The 16,103-nt window shown below is 43.1% G+C and overlaps 1 protein-coding gene across 2 annotated transcripts in view; it reads left to right on the top strand.

The window, feature by feature from the left end:
- The window catches only part of COLQ (collagen like tail subunit of asymmetric acetylcholinesterase), a 45,459-nt gene that overhangs the window by 1,808 nt on the left and 27,548 nt on the right, over positions 1 to 16,103 (top strand). The window contains exons 2-3 of one of the 2 annotated variants that reach the window (XM_076331250.1): positions 12,057 to 12,169; positions 13,988 to 14,092. In XM_076331250.1, coding sequence (XP_076187365.1) covers positions 12,057 to 12,169; positions 13,988 to 14,092 — 218 coding nt within the window. The remainder of the gene's footprint in view (positions 1 to 12,056; positions 12,170 to 13,987; positions 14,093 to 16,103) is intronic. The other variant, XM_076331251.1, reaches the window with a different exon arrangement.

A 16,103-nucleotide genomic window follows, 5' to 3' on the forward strand; every position in this document is an offset into this window, starting at 1 on the left:
TGAAAAGCTTTACATTTATTTGACGCTTGTAGATGCCACCCAGACAAACAAGAATTTCACATTTCCATCGCCTGCATGGCCTGGCCTTTCTCCTGTGACACACACTTGTGCGTCTAGAGAAGCCATTTAAACTGTTCTCTTACAAAATAACAGTTCAACAAAAAAGTCCTTTCTCTTCTGAGGGGGAAGTTCCCATTTCTGCTGAAAACGTAGTAGAAGAGGCAAATATGAAGGAAAACGCATAGTCTATTACTGTCCACACGGGTGCTTTGGGGCAGAAGGGTACTTGTATCTCATCAGCAATTCAGCTATGTTAACAAGGAGCTATGAACACCATTTGAATCCCTAATTCTGCACCAGTGAGAAAGCTGAGATAGAATAACAATAATTGCACAGCAATAAAAATATTTTACAGCAGCAGTGCCACACGTACAGGTTTAATGTTAAGGAGGGTATAGTGTCAAAGTAGAAAGAGCACTTGGGGATGGCAGGCTAATCTTCCACCCAAATACCATGTCATGAAACAGTAAGCTATGCCTACAGCCCTTGAAACTGGCTGTTGATAGCAGCAGGTGCCGCCTGGTTGCTCTTAGGGCCAGACTCCACTCTTTGCACTAGAATATTTTCCATGGTGCAGCCCCTGGGGCTTGCCCACGAGAGACTCCAGGGCTTCCCAGGCAGTGACTGCAGCCGAGCGTGGTCCCTTCCTCCTCCATCCCCGCAGGCCGACAGCTTCTGGTTTCAGGCTCGGAGAAGGTGTGAACCCGATCAGGAAATCGGATTCCCAGTGTGGCAGCTCAGGCAAATTGCCACCCCACGCACGGCTCTGCAGTAAAGCCCCGCACCATGCTCTTCTGGCCAAGCCACTGAAAATTACCTTTATTCCCAGCAAGCTCTTAGCACAGCTTTTATCACAAATGTATTGTAAATGTTTACTTGATAATATGTGGAAAAAAAATCTGGTGGATGATCCAGTCATAATCCCACAACCGCAGCGATGGATTAAAAGCCATACTTTGGGGAGCTGTTACATACCTGTGTGCCATTATTGCTTGCTAATCGGGGTTATTTAGTATGAAAAATGACATAATTAAAAAAAAATCCTTTAGTGCTTTGATTGCATCTGCATTTTAAGAAACATCTCCTAAGAAAAAAGCAAAAAGTTCTCTATTTTCTGGTAGAAATCTCGCAGTGGGTACAGAAGGTAAATTAATTCCATTTAAATTCTTGGTTATTTTAATGGTTTCTCAAATGTTCTGTGGCTGTCAGCTGAGTCAATTATTTGTATCTGGCACCAAGATGTAATTTCCCATTTAAAGAATGTATTTGAGCACTGTACTTGCAAATTCTAAAACTAATCACATTTAACAGTGAGGATGTTCTTAAGTGACAACTTGTCTTTCCTGTAGTTGGGAGAACACATTTGGGTATTTTCCAGGTATGTCTGAAAACTTCTGGGCCAGAAGTGCTTTTATTTCTGTCCTCACACATCTTTGCATAGCAACAGGTCATAAATAGAAAGGTTTACAGGTCACGAAGCTAGTAACTAGAAAGCAGAGATAAACAACCAGTAGGGGGGAAAAGTGTTTGTAGAATAATTGAGGAAAGAATAATCTGGATCTTTGTCTGTTTTGCTGCCAACTCCACCTTATAGTCCCATCAGCCTCAAGCGCATCCTTGTTTCTGGAAGTATTTTGCATGTCATGTCAGCTCCAAAGAGTTGAGTCTCCTGGTGCTGAAGCATCGTTTCTGGAGGAAATGCTTCAGGGAGTAATATTACAACACACTCAATCGTGTGGCTGTGGTTCCACGTGGCAGTGAAGACCCCTGAGGTGGGTAGCTCAACCCTCCTGGAGACAGCAGGTTTCTTTTCAGGGTAACCTGTCGTATCCCACCCTTATGCCACTGTGTTTATGGTGTCCTTTATAACCATTTTTCAGAGCTCTGCTCTACTGAGGTTCCTGCACTGTGCGCTTGAGGAGGTTGCACTCACATGATGAAAACTAGGCGTGAGTTTTATACTCATTTTTAGTAGGGTTACCTGAACCAGTCTGCACCTTGTAAGAACCAGCCTGAAGGAAGCCACCTTCCAAATTCAGGTAGTAGAAAGACTCTCTTCTTCTCCCCCTCATTCCTTCTCCTCCCCTATTCTACTCATCCAGGCCGAAGGTTTCTGAGGTTTTGCAGAGAGATGGGAAAGTATTTAAATTACCAGCAACAGCCAGAGAAGAAGAACAGTATCTCAATGCTTCTTCTGACCCAAACTGCCTTTTACGCATGCCACAAATGTATCCCTTGATTGAATTGTGTCCTACGATCAATATTGATACACAGCCCTATAAAAAGAATATGGTTGATTAATTTAAAGGAATGAAATGGGATGGTAACATTAGAGCACTATTGGCAGTATTCTTCATGCTTTCTTTGCCTTTTTCTCATTATTTTCCCAAAGAAAAGGAACACCACGTCTCACTGGGTGGGTGGCACAGCCTCTTTGAATTGGGAAGGTGTAATATTAACCCACAACCAGACCTCGTGTGGGATAGCTGCAGAAAACAGTTCAGCTTTCTTATGGACCGGCACTGTTGGAGCAGTAAGAGCCGCAGTGAAGGGCAAGGCGGGTTGGGAACAGGAGCTGTGCAGGGTGACTGCCTTGGCTGGGCGGCACAGAGAGGGAACTTTGGTACCCCCTGCGTTGCTGCAACTTGGGGGAGAGGGCATTGTGCATTTGTGAGAGATACAGAGGGAAAGAGAAAACACAAAAGGAAGTGGTGATTCCTGACACTGGGGGAGTTGGGATCCTGGCTGCCTTTCTGTAAAAGGAATATCTGACCCCATCATCGGGTTTGGGTTTTTTTCCTCTAATGAAGCAACCTGCAGGAACCCTAAATATTGTCAAAATGGACAGCAGAGATGTCAGGTGGATGTTTTTTGTTTCTAGGGAGAGCAATTGTAAATACTTATTTATGTAAAATCACAAGGGAAAAAAAGATCAGAGTGCTTGCAGGAGTAAGAAAGACGCGGAAGGAATTTAAAATAAGACTAACAGTAAAAGCTGGAAGACTCTCAAAGGCAGCAGCCAGATACTACTGGGAAAACAGCCCGAAGGGTGACTAGCAAGCAGAGGTGAATCTTTGAAGGGCAAAAATACCAGTCCAGGGAAGGAAGCCTGGCTCTGCTCTGGAAAGTCAGCATGGGCCCAGGAGGTGCCCAGCATCCTGATGCTGTTGGTCAAGGGGTTTCTCATGGAACACACACAAGCAGGAAAGCTTTGGTTAGATTAAAATTCCTGATGGAAGTGAGCCACTGGCAAAGGCTACAGCTTCACTAGGAGAAGGAAAGCAAAGTATCATTGGCCATAAGAGAAGGCAGCCACCTGGCTGTGGATCTGGCTGGGCAAAGGTCTTGGGGCTGGACTCAGCTGGGCATTTAAAAGCTTTCTATCTTGTTTGTGGCTCACAGAAGCCTGAAAGGGAGGCAACAGATTCTTTTGATAGAGTATCTCTTCAGCCTGAGAGAAAAAAATAACCTTGGGATTGGCCATTTGCACTTGGTAGCCCAAATGAGTGGCTAGAAAGATAAGCCAAAAGAAGGGTTGTGTAGTGGTTACCCTTCTAAGCTGACAAAGAAGGCAGTTCCTGAACAGCCTCTGGGGAAAGGCTTGGACTGGTGGCAAAATAACAGTCTAGTATGGTACGGTTACCGTTGCTTTAAGTAAATGGGTCTTTAAAATAAACACAGTTACATGAAAGAAGCACCTGATTTGACTTTATCTGTAGTTTCTCCCCTGGTAGCTACGAACTGCGAGAATCACAAATTGGGTCTCCTGCTCAGGTCAATGCGAATAATACTCAGGGATGAAATTACCTTGGGATTCGTGGACCCCTTTCTGGTGGCATATGGTGCAATGGCCTGTGTTGATTCAGGTGCGAGCAGAGCAGCCACGCTGGTGCACAGCCTGCCCACAACTTCGTGCCTGCCCCCAGCTTTCTGTCAGGAAGGCAAGGGAAAGACCGATGCAAGCTGCAATAGCAATGGACCCCCAGGAGGTCCTGTGAAATTAGCAGTAGACCAATGAATAGAAGCCCACTTGATCCTGTGGTTGAGGGACAAGGAAAGGGCATCAGAGGCAGTTCAGGAGGTTGTGGCATTTGCCTTGCAGCAGTAAACAAAAATCAGAAGAGGACACAGCCACTAGTGAGGAAGATGGAAGCTGGTTGCAACAAGGCTCCTTAAGCACAGCTCTGGGTCTTGCATGCAGGAGGGGAAAGGGGCTTCAGACCTGCCTGTGGCATTACTGAATGACAAGGCGCTTGGCTTGTCAAAAAAGGTTCAGTGACTATAATGCAATGAAGGGAAAGGGTTCAGTGAAATGCTGCTTCATTTTCTCACTCAAGAAAATGTATGTCAAAGGACCACATGATCCCCCCTGTGTTCCCCTGTTCCCCCTGGTTTAATATAAAGGTTGACTTGGTTGGCTTCACGTGGTGAGCTGATGGGGGCAGAGACATCCTGAAATACAGAAGCCAGGTTTGATACCCGAAGTGCAGGAAGCTGGGACTACACTGGTGACCAGTTCGGATTTTTTTTTCTGGGGCAACATTTGTGTTACAAGTAAGGCGGCTGTCCAACTTGAGACTGTGGAAGCTCTTCTGGAGACACAACCCAAGCTAAGCCAGTATTTTTCAGGTAGTTGCTTTGTGGTGCACATGTTCTCCAGCTGCCAGGGACAGAGGTCAGTACGGGAGCTGAGGCAGTGCTTGCTTGGTTTTCCAGCGAAGGAAACAGTAACTGGTCTGAAGGTTTTTCTATAACCTGTGAAAGTTTCTGACAGGCAACGACCAGTCCAAAAGGGAACCTCAGCTGAAAGCGATGCTGCAGCTGGCATGGAGATCCCAGCTGGTTCGAGTAAGCTTGTTCATGCTGTATCACTGCTGTGAATGAGCATAGCGTTATCTGTAGTCCATAGGTATTGGATGTGCTGGTGAATACTAGATTTTTGTGGTGACCAGACTGGAAGGTGGAGGTTTAAATTCCAGCACAGCAAAGGAAGCTGTTTCAAAATCAGGTGTTTTCAGTGAAAGGATGGGAGATCCACCGACAAGCAATCCAAAGTGCTGTAAAATCAGCTTATTCCCTATGTACTTGTAGACATATAGTGCTTGCAGGCCTTTGCTCCTAGTACAGACAGTTCATTTGTGGGTTTGTCAATATTACCAAACCCCTGCACGGGAATGCATTTTAGAATCCTTGGTTTTTAGAGTCTGTTTCATATGCAACACAGAGGCCTCCTGTGGGTGGGCTGTATTGCCACAGGAGCACCAGCAGCATGATTGCAGCAAAAGAAACTGCTGGTCTTAGTTAACACTATAGAAAAATATAATTTGTGTTTATACAGGAGGAAGTTTGTTGTCAGGATAGGCCACGTATCCCTGCAGTCTTTAACTCTTGGTGCTAGGATAGTGTGTAATTGAAAAATGAGGGGACACATTCAGCTGTAATGCAACATAGGACTCACCCAGGACACATCTGGGAGACCTATTTCATGCTGCAGCTTAGTAGCTAGAAAAGAACAGGGAAAGCCTTCAATTCTAGGGGGAATTGTTTGAGGAAGATCAGAAATAGGTGAGAGAGAAAAACCCCACAGGAATTAACAGGACCCCAGCCTAGGTGTTCTGTTTCTTCCCTTCTCCTCTCCAAGGAATCACCACTTTAATGAAAAGGAAATTGGGAAGATGCTTTCTGTAGTCACACGACGGTAGTGGTAAAAGAGCATTTGGGATGAGAAGATGGATATAGGAAGAATGCAGAAGAGGACTGAGACAGCGGGGGGGGGAAGAGAAAAGAAGCTGTTAACCATTTTTCTCAGGAACTAGCAAGTGTGTACGCATAAATGCATGCTCCCGAGGAATGCACACAAGTAAAGGGAAATGCTTTGTCTAAAGAAGGCAGTGCTACAATTTCAGTTTTCTTCTACCCAGGGAAAAGTGTCGATGGATTTTTTTTTTTTTTTTTTTTAGCTTCTTGAAACCACAAAGTTAATGACTTTTTACAATATCATGTCAATACAGAGTTATTTTTTGTGAAAGGCAGGAGAATAAAGTCAGCTGGGCTGTGAATCTGTTGCAATGAGGGAGTCATGAGGAATTAATTTAGTCCATGGTAGCAAAGTTTCAAAGAGGAATTTGAAGGCATTTGTCTGAAGTCTTTCTGAGCACACAGCAACACCCACAGTCTCATAGGAATTGTCTGGGACTGTCTGAGCATATGGTGGAGCAACATCAAAGCACACATTTGATCTATGCCAGCACTGACAGATTATGATCTTGCAGTTGCAGAAGGGTGGCACTGGTGTCTCTCGGCTTTGTTGCTGCTGATCTCACAGGTAAAGTGGGAGAGGATTGTGTGGCAGTGAATGACACACAGAAGTCTTTTGGGGCTGACGCAGCAGCTATCTTGCATTAGTCTTTAGGGTTTCAGGCTCTTCTACAGATTGTAGTAGGTTTTTAGGCTTTAATACTCAGAGTATTTATAATATTGTTCTGGTGTGACAAGCAGTTGAGTTTCATAATCCAGTTCATAAAATGACTGAGATGAGATATTGTGATTTACCAGACTGGAACCCTGTTTCTGGTATTGTAATTGAGTCATCTGTGGCTTTGGGGGAGTCGCTTAACTTCTCTGTGCCTCAGTTTCTCATGCATTGAAGGGGAGCACATAAAGTTGTCAACATCATTTAGCAGTGTCTAGAGCTCTGGACCTCTGCAAATGGGAGGCAATAGAAGGAAAATTGCACAAAATAGCCCTGTTGTGGTTATTGGGATTTATAAGCCATAGGTTTATTTTATAAACCCATATTATAACCCACTGAAGTGTTCCACCCATCAGATTTTATTGGGATTTTCATGTTCTTGTGAAACTGGAGTGCAGAGCCAACCCAAGCAAATGCTCCCCTCTCTGTCTGTACTGATCTCAGAATTCTCCTTCTGCAATCAATCTGAGAGAACAGTACATAAACTTTTGGCATATGCGTTGCCCTCATACATGCACATACACACAGATTAAATGTCTGAAACATTTGTATATAGGGAGTAAAGGAGTAAAAGGCTTTTCCTTTGCTTAGAAATCTCACAGGCCCCTTTGCTTTCCTGTGTCTTGCCATTTGTGCAGCGTTTTCTAAGGCTGACCTGCAAAAGATGCAGCCGCCTACCAGTTACCGGCCGGGCTGAGAGGGGCTCGCTGGGGCCTCGCTGCCTGTGAGCACGCGGGAGGCACTCGGAGATGCTGGGGGCCGCGGGCTGAATATTAGGTGGGGACAGAGGACAGAGCGTCCTTGCTCCTCCAGCCGGGTGAACACCGAGATCCGCCGTCCAGGCAGCATGCCAGGGTTCGTGCTATTGTCAAGCTTTTTGAACTTCGACTGATTTTAAATACCTTTATTTATTTATTTATTATGACAGCTCTGGGTGTGCGCCAGCTGGTAAAGTACACGTTACTGCTGCCACAGCCCATAGCCACTGTGGGGATTAGAAACAGAGTATTTTCACATTTTTATGAGTTTTTCTTGGCTGAAAAGAAACTTGCAATGTTTCGGCTGGAGTTTTTCATTTTCTGTCAGAAGGACGGTGAATTAATTTCTGATCAGCTTTGCTCTGTTCCTTAAAGACTCTGAAGCCCCATTTCAAGCAGGAGGAAACCAGAAGTGGGGGAGAGCTGCAGCGCCGTGTCTCATCCCGTAACTCCCACAGGAGCTTCCTGGGTCACTGCCTCCTCCATGCAGGCACCATTACCTGAGCTGAGGGGCTCGATATATTTCCTTGGCATACTTACATTAGCTGGTTTATAGGAAAAGATATATTTAGGCCATCGACCATAAGGCTGAAGTTCAAAAGGGTACCAAGAGAAGCAGACCATTTGCTAACCTGACCCATCTCCAGACCTGGGCTGTATTCCCGGCTCTGCTTATATGTGCTTACAGCACATTTGGGGTCACAAAGCCTTGTAACACACATTTTAAAGAAGTATGTATTGTCAACGCTGGTGCATGTCTTTCGGGCTTTAAAGGAGAGAGTAATACCTGCGTCTGCTCTGTAAAGAAAGGATTTTGACCTGTATGGCTCTCAAAAGGCACCTTTGACAAACTCTTAAACTTTCCTAAGTTAAAAAGAAAAAGTACCTTAGTCACCTTGCAATAGATGTACAGAATAGTACCGGGTGGCTGCTGCCCGTGGCGCGCTGCTCTCCTTGCAAGAGGGTAAGAGGAGCCTGAATGAACGACAACAAAGCAGACAAAAAGTCTCAGTTTCAGCTGGACAAGCCCACATTCATTAACTGAATAGTCTGCCCAGCTCATTTATTATTATTAATTCTGAACGCCATCCAAGTGGGAGAAGAACTTGTGATGGGGTGTCAGTCATCAGAGGTCTCTGTCTAGCAGAGTCCTGCCCATCACAAGCTGGGCAGGCGACCAGCGCTGCTGTCGGGGTGACAAGCCTTTGGATAGCAGCTCGGCTTCCCCTCAGGGCTTGCTGGATGAATATGGTTGCAAATAGGAAGGAAAACACATATTAAGTATCTTTTTCCTTTCTTGTCCTTTCCTCCTGACAGTTGGCCTACAGCTTTGTGATTTTAGGATAAAAGTCACTTTCATTGTGTACTTATGATTTTTTTCAATAAAATCCTGTAAATCTAACCTGAACCCAGGACAGCACTTCTCTGGTACCTCTGTTGCAGCTGGTGGGGGGTTGTAGGGTTGAAGGTCAGCTCTAGGAGCAGCTCTAGGAGGGCTAAGAGACCTATGAGCCCCACTCTGGGGGACTCAGCCTGGTTGAAGGCTTCTCTCTGCCTCTGCATTGTACCATCTCGGATCAGAGTTCCCAACTTCCAGCTATGGTCTGCAGTCTGCAAGAACAAAATGAAACGTTGCAACAGCTTATGTACAATATGTTATTTTCTGAAGCAACCATTGCCAGTATACCCGTGGATTTATACAGTCACTTTCTTGAATTAGATTAGCATATAGTCTGGACCATAAAAATAATTTGAGTTTGGAAATGATAAAGACTTTCATTTTTAAAGCTGGCTATTATAATTTTTATGTTCTCTGAAAACGATTGCCACTTAGACAAGTCCCATAAGGAGTTTTTCATTTTGTCTTCCTTCTTTTATTGAATACGTTCTTTGATATTGAAGCTGTTGAAAGAGCAGTTTCCATACGAGATACGTAAATGCGCGCTCTGTGTAGGCAGGGTCTTCACATTTCACAGAAAACTATGACAGTCCTATTCTTGGGCTGAGATTTTTTCCACTGATGGGTACTGGAGTATTCTGAAGCTGTATTTAGCAAACAAAGGTAACCTGGAGCCTAAAAATACACATTGCATTTGCAGAGAGCCTGTAAGCCTGTCAAGGTAACCCTTTTGTGATATACAAAACAAGCCAATACTGTAATGGTTGTACATCTTGGATCTATCGCAGTTACAAAACCCATACCAATGAAATGCAGTGCTTTTTGGAAGATGAAATTATAGCGGTCATACCTGTAGTCACTCTGCGACTCACTCATTTTTTTGCTCCTTCTTCTGTCGTATCCACCTGCCATACCTGAGTGTGGGAGGTCCTTGGGTCCAGGACCAGCCTTTTCTTAAATATTTGCTGTACAAGTACACCTTCCAGAACATAGCCATGATTAATGATGGAGCCCCTGAAATATTAACTACCTACATCATTATATAATTGATATCTATTCTATATAATAGTAATAGTAATTGGATACCTTTTTTTTCTTGTTTTCACATTGAGATCGGTACATGCCATCACTGTTGATGCCAGCAAACCTAAATTTCAACCTAACTTGTGGTACGGTAGTATTAGAATAAGACTATAAAGACTGAAATCAATGGCTATTTTGCTATCAACTTGGTTATCTATAGTGTTTTTCACAGTAAAAGCTGTTCCACAGAATTTCAGACTTCATTGCCAAAAAAGGAAAATCCCAATATTTTATAACCCAGGACTTGACTTTACTCATGAGGACATGATAAGTATCCTATTAAAGCTATAGATGTACATCTATATTTAATCTTAGTTTTGCGAATTATTTAAAGAACAACACTTTAATCTCTTCTTTTTTTTTTTTTTTTTAAGTAGCTGTACAACTGCAGTAATGCAAACCTTTTTCTACAGTGCCTGGTAGTGATCTCTTAGCTACTAAGCCACATCGGGCCAGCTTTGATATTCTTATTCTTGTTGAATGATAGTAATCCTATTGAAATTTAGCTAGATCATGGAATAAGGTAATACTAAGAAAAAGTGATGATATTGGAATGGGGCCTAAAATAAAATAATAAACACATTTTATATCCTGTTAAATTACAAGCTGTCCATTGCTTTAATAATATACAATTTAGTCCCAATGCAACATGTTCAAATACGATCCTGAAATTAAGATAGCCACAGAAGTATGTGTGGTAAAAGTTGAAGACCTTAGTTACAGCTGCATAAGAGTGACTGAATTCAGGATAAGCCAATACAGAACTTAATTCTACATATCTTTGTATTTTATTGCTTGTGCAAACTGGAGACAGGCAAACTCAAACCTTTGCTACTTTTTAAAGAGTAGCATACTGGCATTTTCAGTATGTATTTAAAGCTTTAAATGAAACAATATATCTCCTTTTTTTATTATAAATCTTCCGCCTTTCTCTTAAGTTGAAGTTTTTTGTTGAGTTTCAAACTTGTGAGGAAAAGTTGAGAAAGAGTCTTCATTACGGATCCTTTCAGATTTTAATTGACTCATCTCTCAAAGGTATCATCGCAAATAGTGTTTTGCTAGAGAAAAAAATCTGGATAACATAAACTACCTCTGAATGCTGCTGAATCACACTCCTCTGGGCAGCTGTTTTTTGTGCATCAGGACTGAGGGAAATGCTGTCCCCATTAACACGGGATGGTGGAACTGATATATGTCTCATTTTCCGAGACATTTGAAAAACTAGAAGTATCTCAGTCCCTTAGAAAATCTGCCTTACCTTGAGATGTGACTAATATCCAGCCTGCGATTGATTTACGCACAAATCTAGCAATTTTGTTGGGTTTGTCTGCCTAGAAACTTAATTTGGAGATTTTCTATTAATACCAGATACTTCACCATGGGCTTTTCTTCCTACTGTATTTGGCTCCCTGCCACCCTTCAATTCACAGACACCCATTCCAGCTGCCACTAGCCAGAGAAATAAACCAACAAACATAAATAAATATTTGCTGTCCTTGGCCAAACCTTTGCAGAAGGCCCCCACCCTGATGAGAGATGTATTACCTAAGGAGTAAATAGATGCAGGAAAAAAGACAGTATAAATCTTCAAAAAGACAGCATCATCTTCACATCCTTTCTCCGTGAATCTTAGGTCACAGCTGCTTATTTTGTTGGTGGAAGTTTTCCTCTTAGAAAAGGGTAAATACATTGCCAGACACAACTGAGATCCTGCCTTACCAGTCAGTGGCAAAGCTATCAGCTAAATCTAGGTTGCAGAGTATTTATCCTTAGTGATGATGCATGACTCAGAAACAAGGCAACCTGATTTCAATCCCAGGGGAAATATAAGCAAATGTGCTGTGGATCAACTTCCCACTCTGTTATCACAGAAGTGCCTGATTCGGTCCACGGGGAAGGGTGGTGGGTAACAGCACAGAGTGCTTCCTGGTGGCACGCGGGCTGTAACGGGAACCGGAAGATGCTATTTCTAATAGACTTTTGGAACAGGGAGGGAAGAGAGAGAAATATTTCAATCTATTTTCTAATGTTGCCCATCTGAAATTTTCCAAACTCAGCCTGTGTCATAGCCACGTTAAGAGCTTAAAACTCTGCATAGCCTTCAGCACAAGAAGGATCTTATAGACTTTAGGGACCATCCAGTTTCTTAAATCCCTGCTTGGATTACATTGTTAAAACCAATGCACACAGGATGTAGAAAAATCCTGTGGAGTGGAAACTCCTCTTATTCTGTAAGAAATGTTTGTGGTGTTCAAGACAATGGATGAGTGTTTGTATTGAACAGATCTCCCTTGTTTGGAACAGAAGAAACAGTTCAGTCGCAGAGCGTGCTGCCTCCTTGGCCCCCCTCCACCACCCCTGTTTCCACCACCGTACTTCAGGCACGGCTGGAGCACTGTAAGTGTGGCCCGAGAGCCTTTCTCTTCTTTTTACATGACGTTTTGTGTTTGTCAAAGACTGAAGTATCCTCTTGAGCGCTGTTTCATGGTGTCACTCAGCACACCTGTCTGGCTGTGTTGATGTGGCTCTGTTAGGACAATCATTCAACATCCCAGACTGGGGCTTGAAGTAAACCTCAAATAAATCAAGGAATAAGATGAGGCTGGGTTTATTCAAACAGTTAGTTCAAGTAACTTAAAATACTCTCCTTACGCTGTTTTGGGACCTTCCTTAGAGTAAGGCAATCCTGGACTAAAGGAAATGGAAATGCAACAAACCAAGTAAGGACAGAAAGGCAATTTCCCATCCTACACAATGATTTCAGAGTGTACATTATATATGTGTCCTGTTTCGCATCGTATTTGCCTTACCCAGTAGGTGAAATGAAGGTTCCAAAATCCTCCTATGGAATCTATTCCCATCATTTCATTTTGCAGCAAGAAAGAAGTGTTTGGTATGGAGTGGTATGGAGTTTTCACTCACCCACCTAGGCACGTACCTGCTCTATATGATATGTACCCATACACATATGTTAACATATGAAACATACAGGATACAATGATATGGCACTTATTGCCAGGGTCTGTTAACTCCAGTATATTTTCCATCCCAACATAAAGAATTTTTCTACCTACTGAGTAATTCCTATTTCTTAATTCTACTATTCATTTACCATACGCAAATACTGTGATTATTGCTAGTGTTATGTAAATAGTGATTAGAAAGATCTCTGACAAGAACTAACCTAAGAAAAAATACAGTGTAAAATCACCCGTTGTCTTCAGAGAGATCGGGATTGAGCTCAGGGTGCTATTCCCCTCAAACCAAAATCTAGTTGCATCCCCTTTCCCCATCCCCTCCCCCTCATGCCGTGGTTTCCACAGAAAGGAGGCCCAGAGACAAGATCTCCTTAGGAAATGTGATGTACTCCTTCAGTGAGGACTCCTCCTGGTTCCTGGTTGGAACCAGGGCCCCTGAGATTCCTCCAAGCAGCCCAGAGAGTAATCTGAGCATTAAATCACCCTTCACACCATCTCCCCCATAAAAACATGAAATAAAACTAAGTAGTTACTAGGAGGATGGGAGCCACGTGAATTCACTACGAGCAGTTTGTGCTTCGGAGTGTCTAGTTGAAGCTTTTCTAGAAAATGGCTTTTCGCTTGGAAGCGGAACATCAGTTGTGTTAACCCAGTGTTCCTGGCTCAGTGTTCGTCTGCATTTCCAGGGGAGATGGTTTTTGTCACAGGACATAAATAAGGCAGCTTACTCATGCAAGCCTAATTTTGAAGTCAAAGGATTAGACATTCATTGATCTTTAAAGGCATCAGCTCTGATCTGCAGTGAATGAATGCCTACAAGTTCGTATCTTCTGGAGCGAAGTTCACGCTGCCTATACCCCTTGCTGAGCGTAGTGTCTATTATTAGAGCAAAGATGTTATTTTTGGAGAGGAGCTGCTACTTGTAAAGAGGGGTGGAGAGAGCAGGGTCAGGTCTAAGAATAGGCCAGGGTCCCACGTTGGCTCGGAGGGGCGTGTGACAGCCTGGCTGCGGCACGCCTCTGGGAGAGGAGGAGGAGGAAGCGTGGGGCAGGATGCTATGCTGAAGTGCTAATGTTCAAGCATCCATGAAGATAACCTTGTGCCAAACCCTAGGCTTCTCCCGAAGGGAGCAAATAATCTCTCTTGAGGCTGTAGCGTTTGGTGGCTGTTTATTCATGCATTTCTCCAACTGGCTATGTATGGCTGCATGTTGGCTCATATGTTTTATGTTACATAGAAGCTGCTTGCCCTGGATATGAAAGAGTTGTGTCAAGAGCTCCAGACAATACAGGCTTCCTCTCTGCCCGAATCCCATTGCCCCGCAGGGCCTCCTGGCCCCCAGGTGAGTGATGCATTTGTGATTAAACCACATAATTCTCTCACTTGCTCCAAGGTCCTTACAAAGCTGTAAAACATCTTCTGCAAATGCTTTTTACCACTTAATAAGCATACCAAGCTCTGGCTTAATTTCATTTTGATATGACTATGCATAAATCATGTAGGCTTTTTACCCTATGTTCCCATCCCTGCCTTGCATACTCCAGTAGGTTTCAAGTTCACCCTTCATTTTCGTGGAGTTTTACAGTGGGTAGCGCCCATCAAAAATCCCGGAGCTGCCATCACTTTCTTCAGAGGCTCTTCGCTAATTTTTTCTTTGCTTTAGACTCTGTTGTCCTTTATGTGAGGGAAAGAGCCCGTGGAGTGGATGCACAAGAGGTGCAATGAACTTGAATGTTAGTGGAGTACATCCCTGAGAAGGCAAACACCTACAGTACAGATCAGAGACAAGGAGGGGCTTCAGAAGGGCAATGGGATGGAATCCAGGAGATGTGGGATCTCCTAGCTTGATCTGCAACATCTCTGCCTCTGACTTGCTGCGTAGCCTTGGATCAGTCCCTTTGAGCTCCCGTTTCTTTTTCTACAATTTGTACATTCAGAAATCTTCTAAGGAAGGTCAGAAATCTTCTGAGGAAATGGTCCACCTCTAGGGAGAAGGTTTTTGTGAACATCTCTGTAGTGTGGAGAAGATCACCCATCTGCCTGTCTGTTCCAGTCCATTCCATCCAAAGAAAAATACAGCTTTTCAGGGAGAGGTACTTCCAGTTTCTCCTGGGGCACAGGCAGTCCCTATCTATGTGCTGTACCTGGTGCTTTGGGACAGTGATCTTCCTCGAGGCCCCTGGGTGCCGGTTTTATTACAGTACAGCTAATAGCAGGCACGGCACGGGACCTTTGCTGCAGTAAAGCTGTAACTGAGGCTTTGGCAGCCTGAGAAGTTAACAAGCAGCCAAACACTGTTTAAAAAGTAAGGACAGTGCATCACAGTAAAGGTTTGGTTATGTGGCAAAGAGCTTAGCTTTAATTATTTAGAAGTCAATACTTCAGAAGGTATTTGTAAATAGTCTAGAAGATGCAATGTGAAAGCCACAAAGTCTTGTTTTATGAACCGTGACTTTTCTGTTCTGCCATTTTGGCTTTGCTGAGATGCAGGATGAGGCAAACTCATTTAGCATGTGAATGACGACGTGCAGAGAGAAGCGATGGGAAACATTTGTCCTGTCCTGTATTGAGAAAAGTCTTCTCTGCATTATGAAACAGCCCTGCAGTGTGGTTGGCCATGATCCAGAGTTGCAGTACGTGTGAAAGAAGCAGTTGTTATTTCAGTCTTCGCCAGTCTGTCTTTTTTTAAAAAAATCCTCTTAATACTCTCTCTGACTTAAATTGGAAGAACAGTAATATTAACTCTATTGTTCTGCAAGGTCCATTGCTATAAATAATACTAATCTTGCAACCAAATGATCTATGATCCCTCCAAGAATATTTTTAAATAGAGAAGGCTGGCAGATTTTATCGCAATGGCAGACAGTAGGGTGGATATAACATGGCTTTGGAATTTTTAACTATAAATTACAGGACTGTGTCTTATAATGGGACAATGTTAGAGCCAGCAGTCCTTTGGGCAATGCTTTTATGACAATGATCACCTGGAAAAAAATGCTACCATTACAAAAAAAAACATCTAAGAAGTATTTCTGAATTCTTTTCTGCTGTAGCTTGCATGACTTTCAAAGGAGTTGTAAAAGCTCATATTGTTGACTCAGAGCTGGATTTTAACACTTTTTCATAAGAAGGAGAATTAGATTTGTAATGATGTAACTCAGAGTATAATTCCTCCCATGTGTAACCTAAAGTAAAATGAAAGAAATAAAATTTGGCTCTGACTCTAATAGGGTGCATTCTGATTTACACTATTGAAAACCTAAAATAACTCTACTGACTAAAAGAGTTGTAGTAATTTGCATTTGAGGGTACACTTTGCTCCTATTCATGTACAATTTGCATCATGTTTTGGA

The sequence above is a fragment of the Aptenodytes patagonicus genome, chromosome 2 (assembly GCF_965638725.1).
Source record: "Aptenodytes patagonicus chromosome 2, bAptPat1.pri.cur, whole genome shotgun sequence".
Taxonomy (NCBI): domain Eukaryota; kingdom Metazoa; phylum Chordata; class Aves; order Sphenisciformes; family Spheniscidae; genus Aptenodytes; species Aptenodytes patagonicus.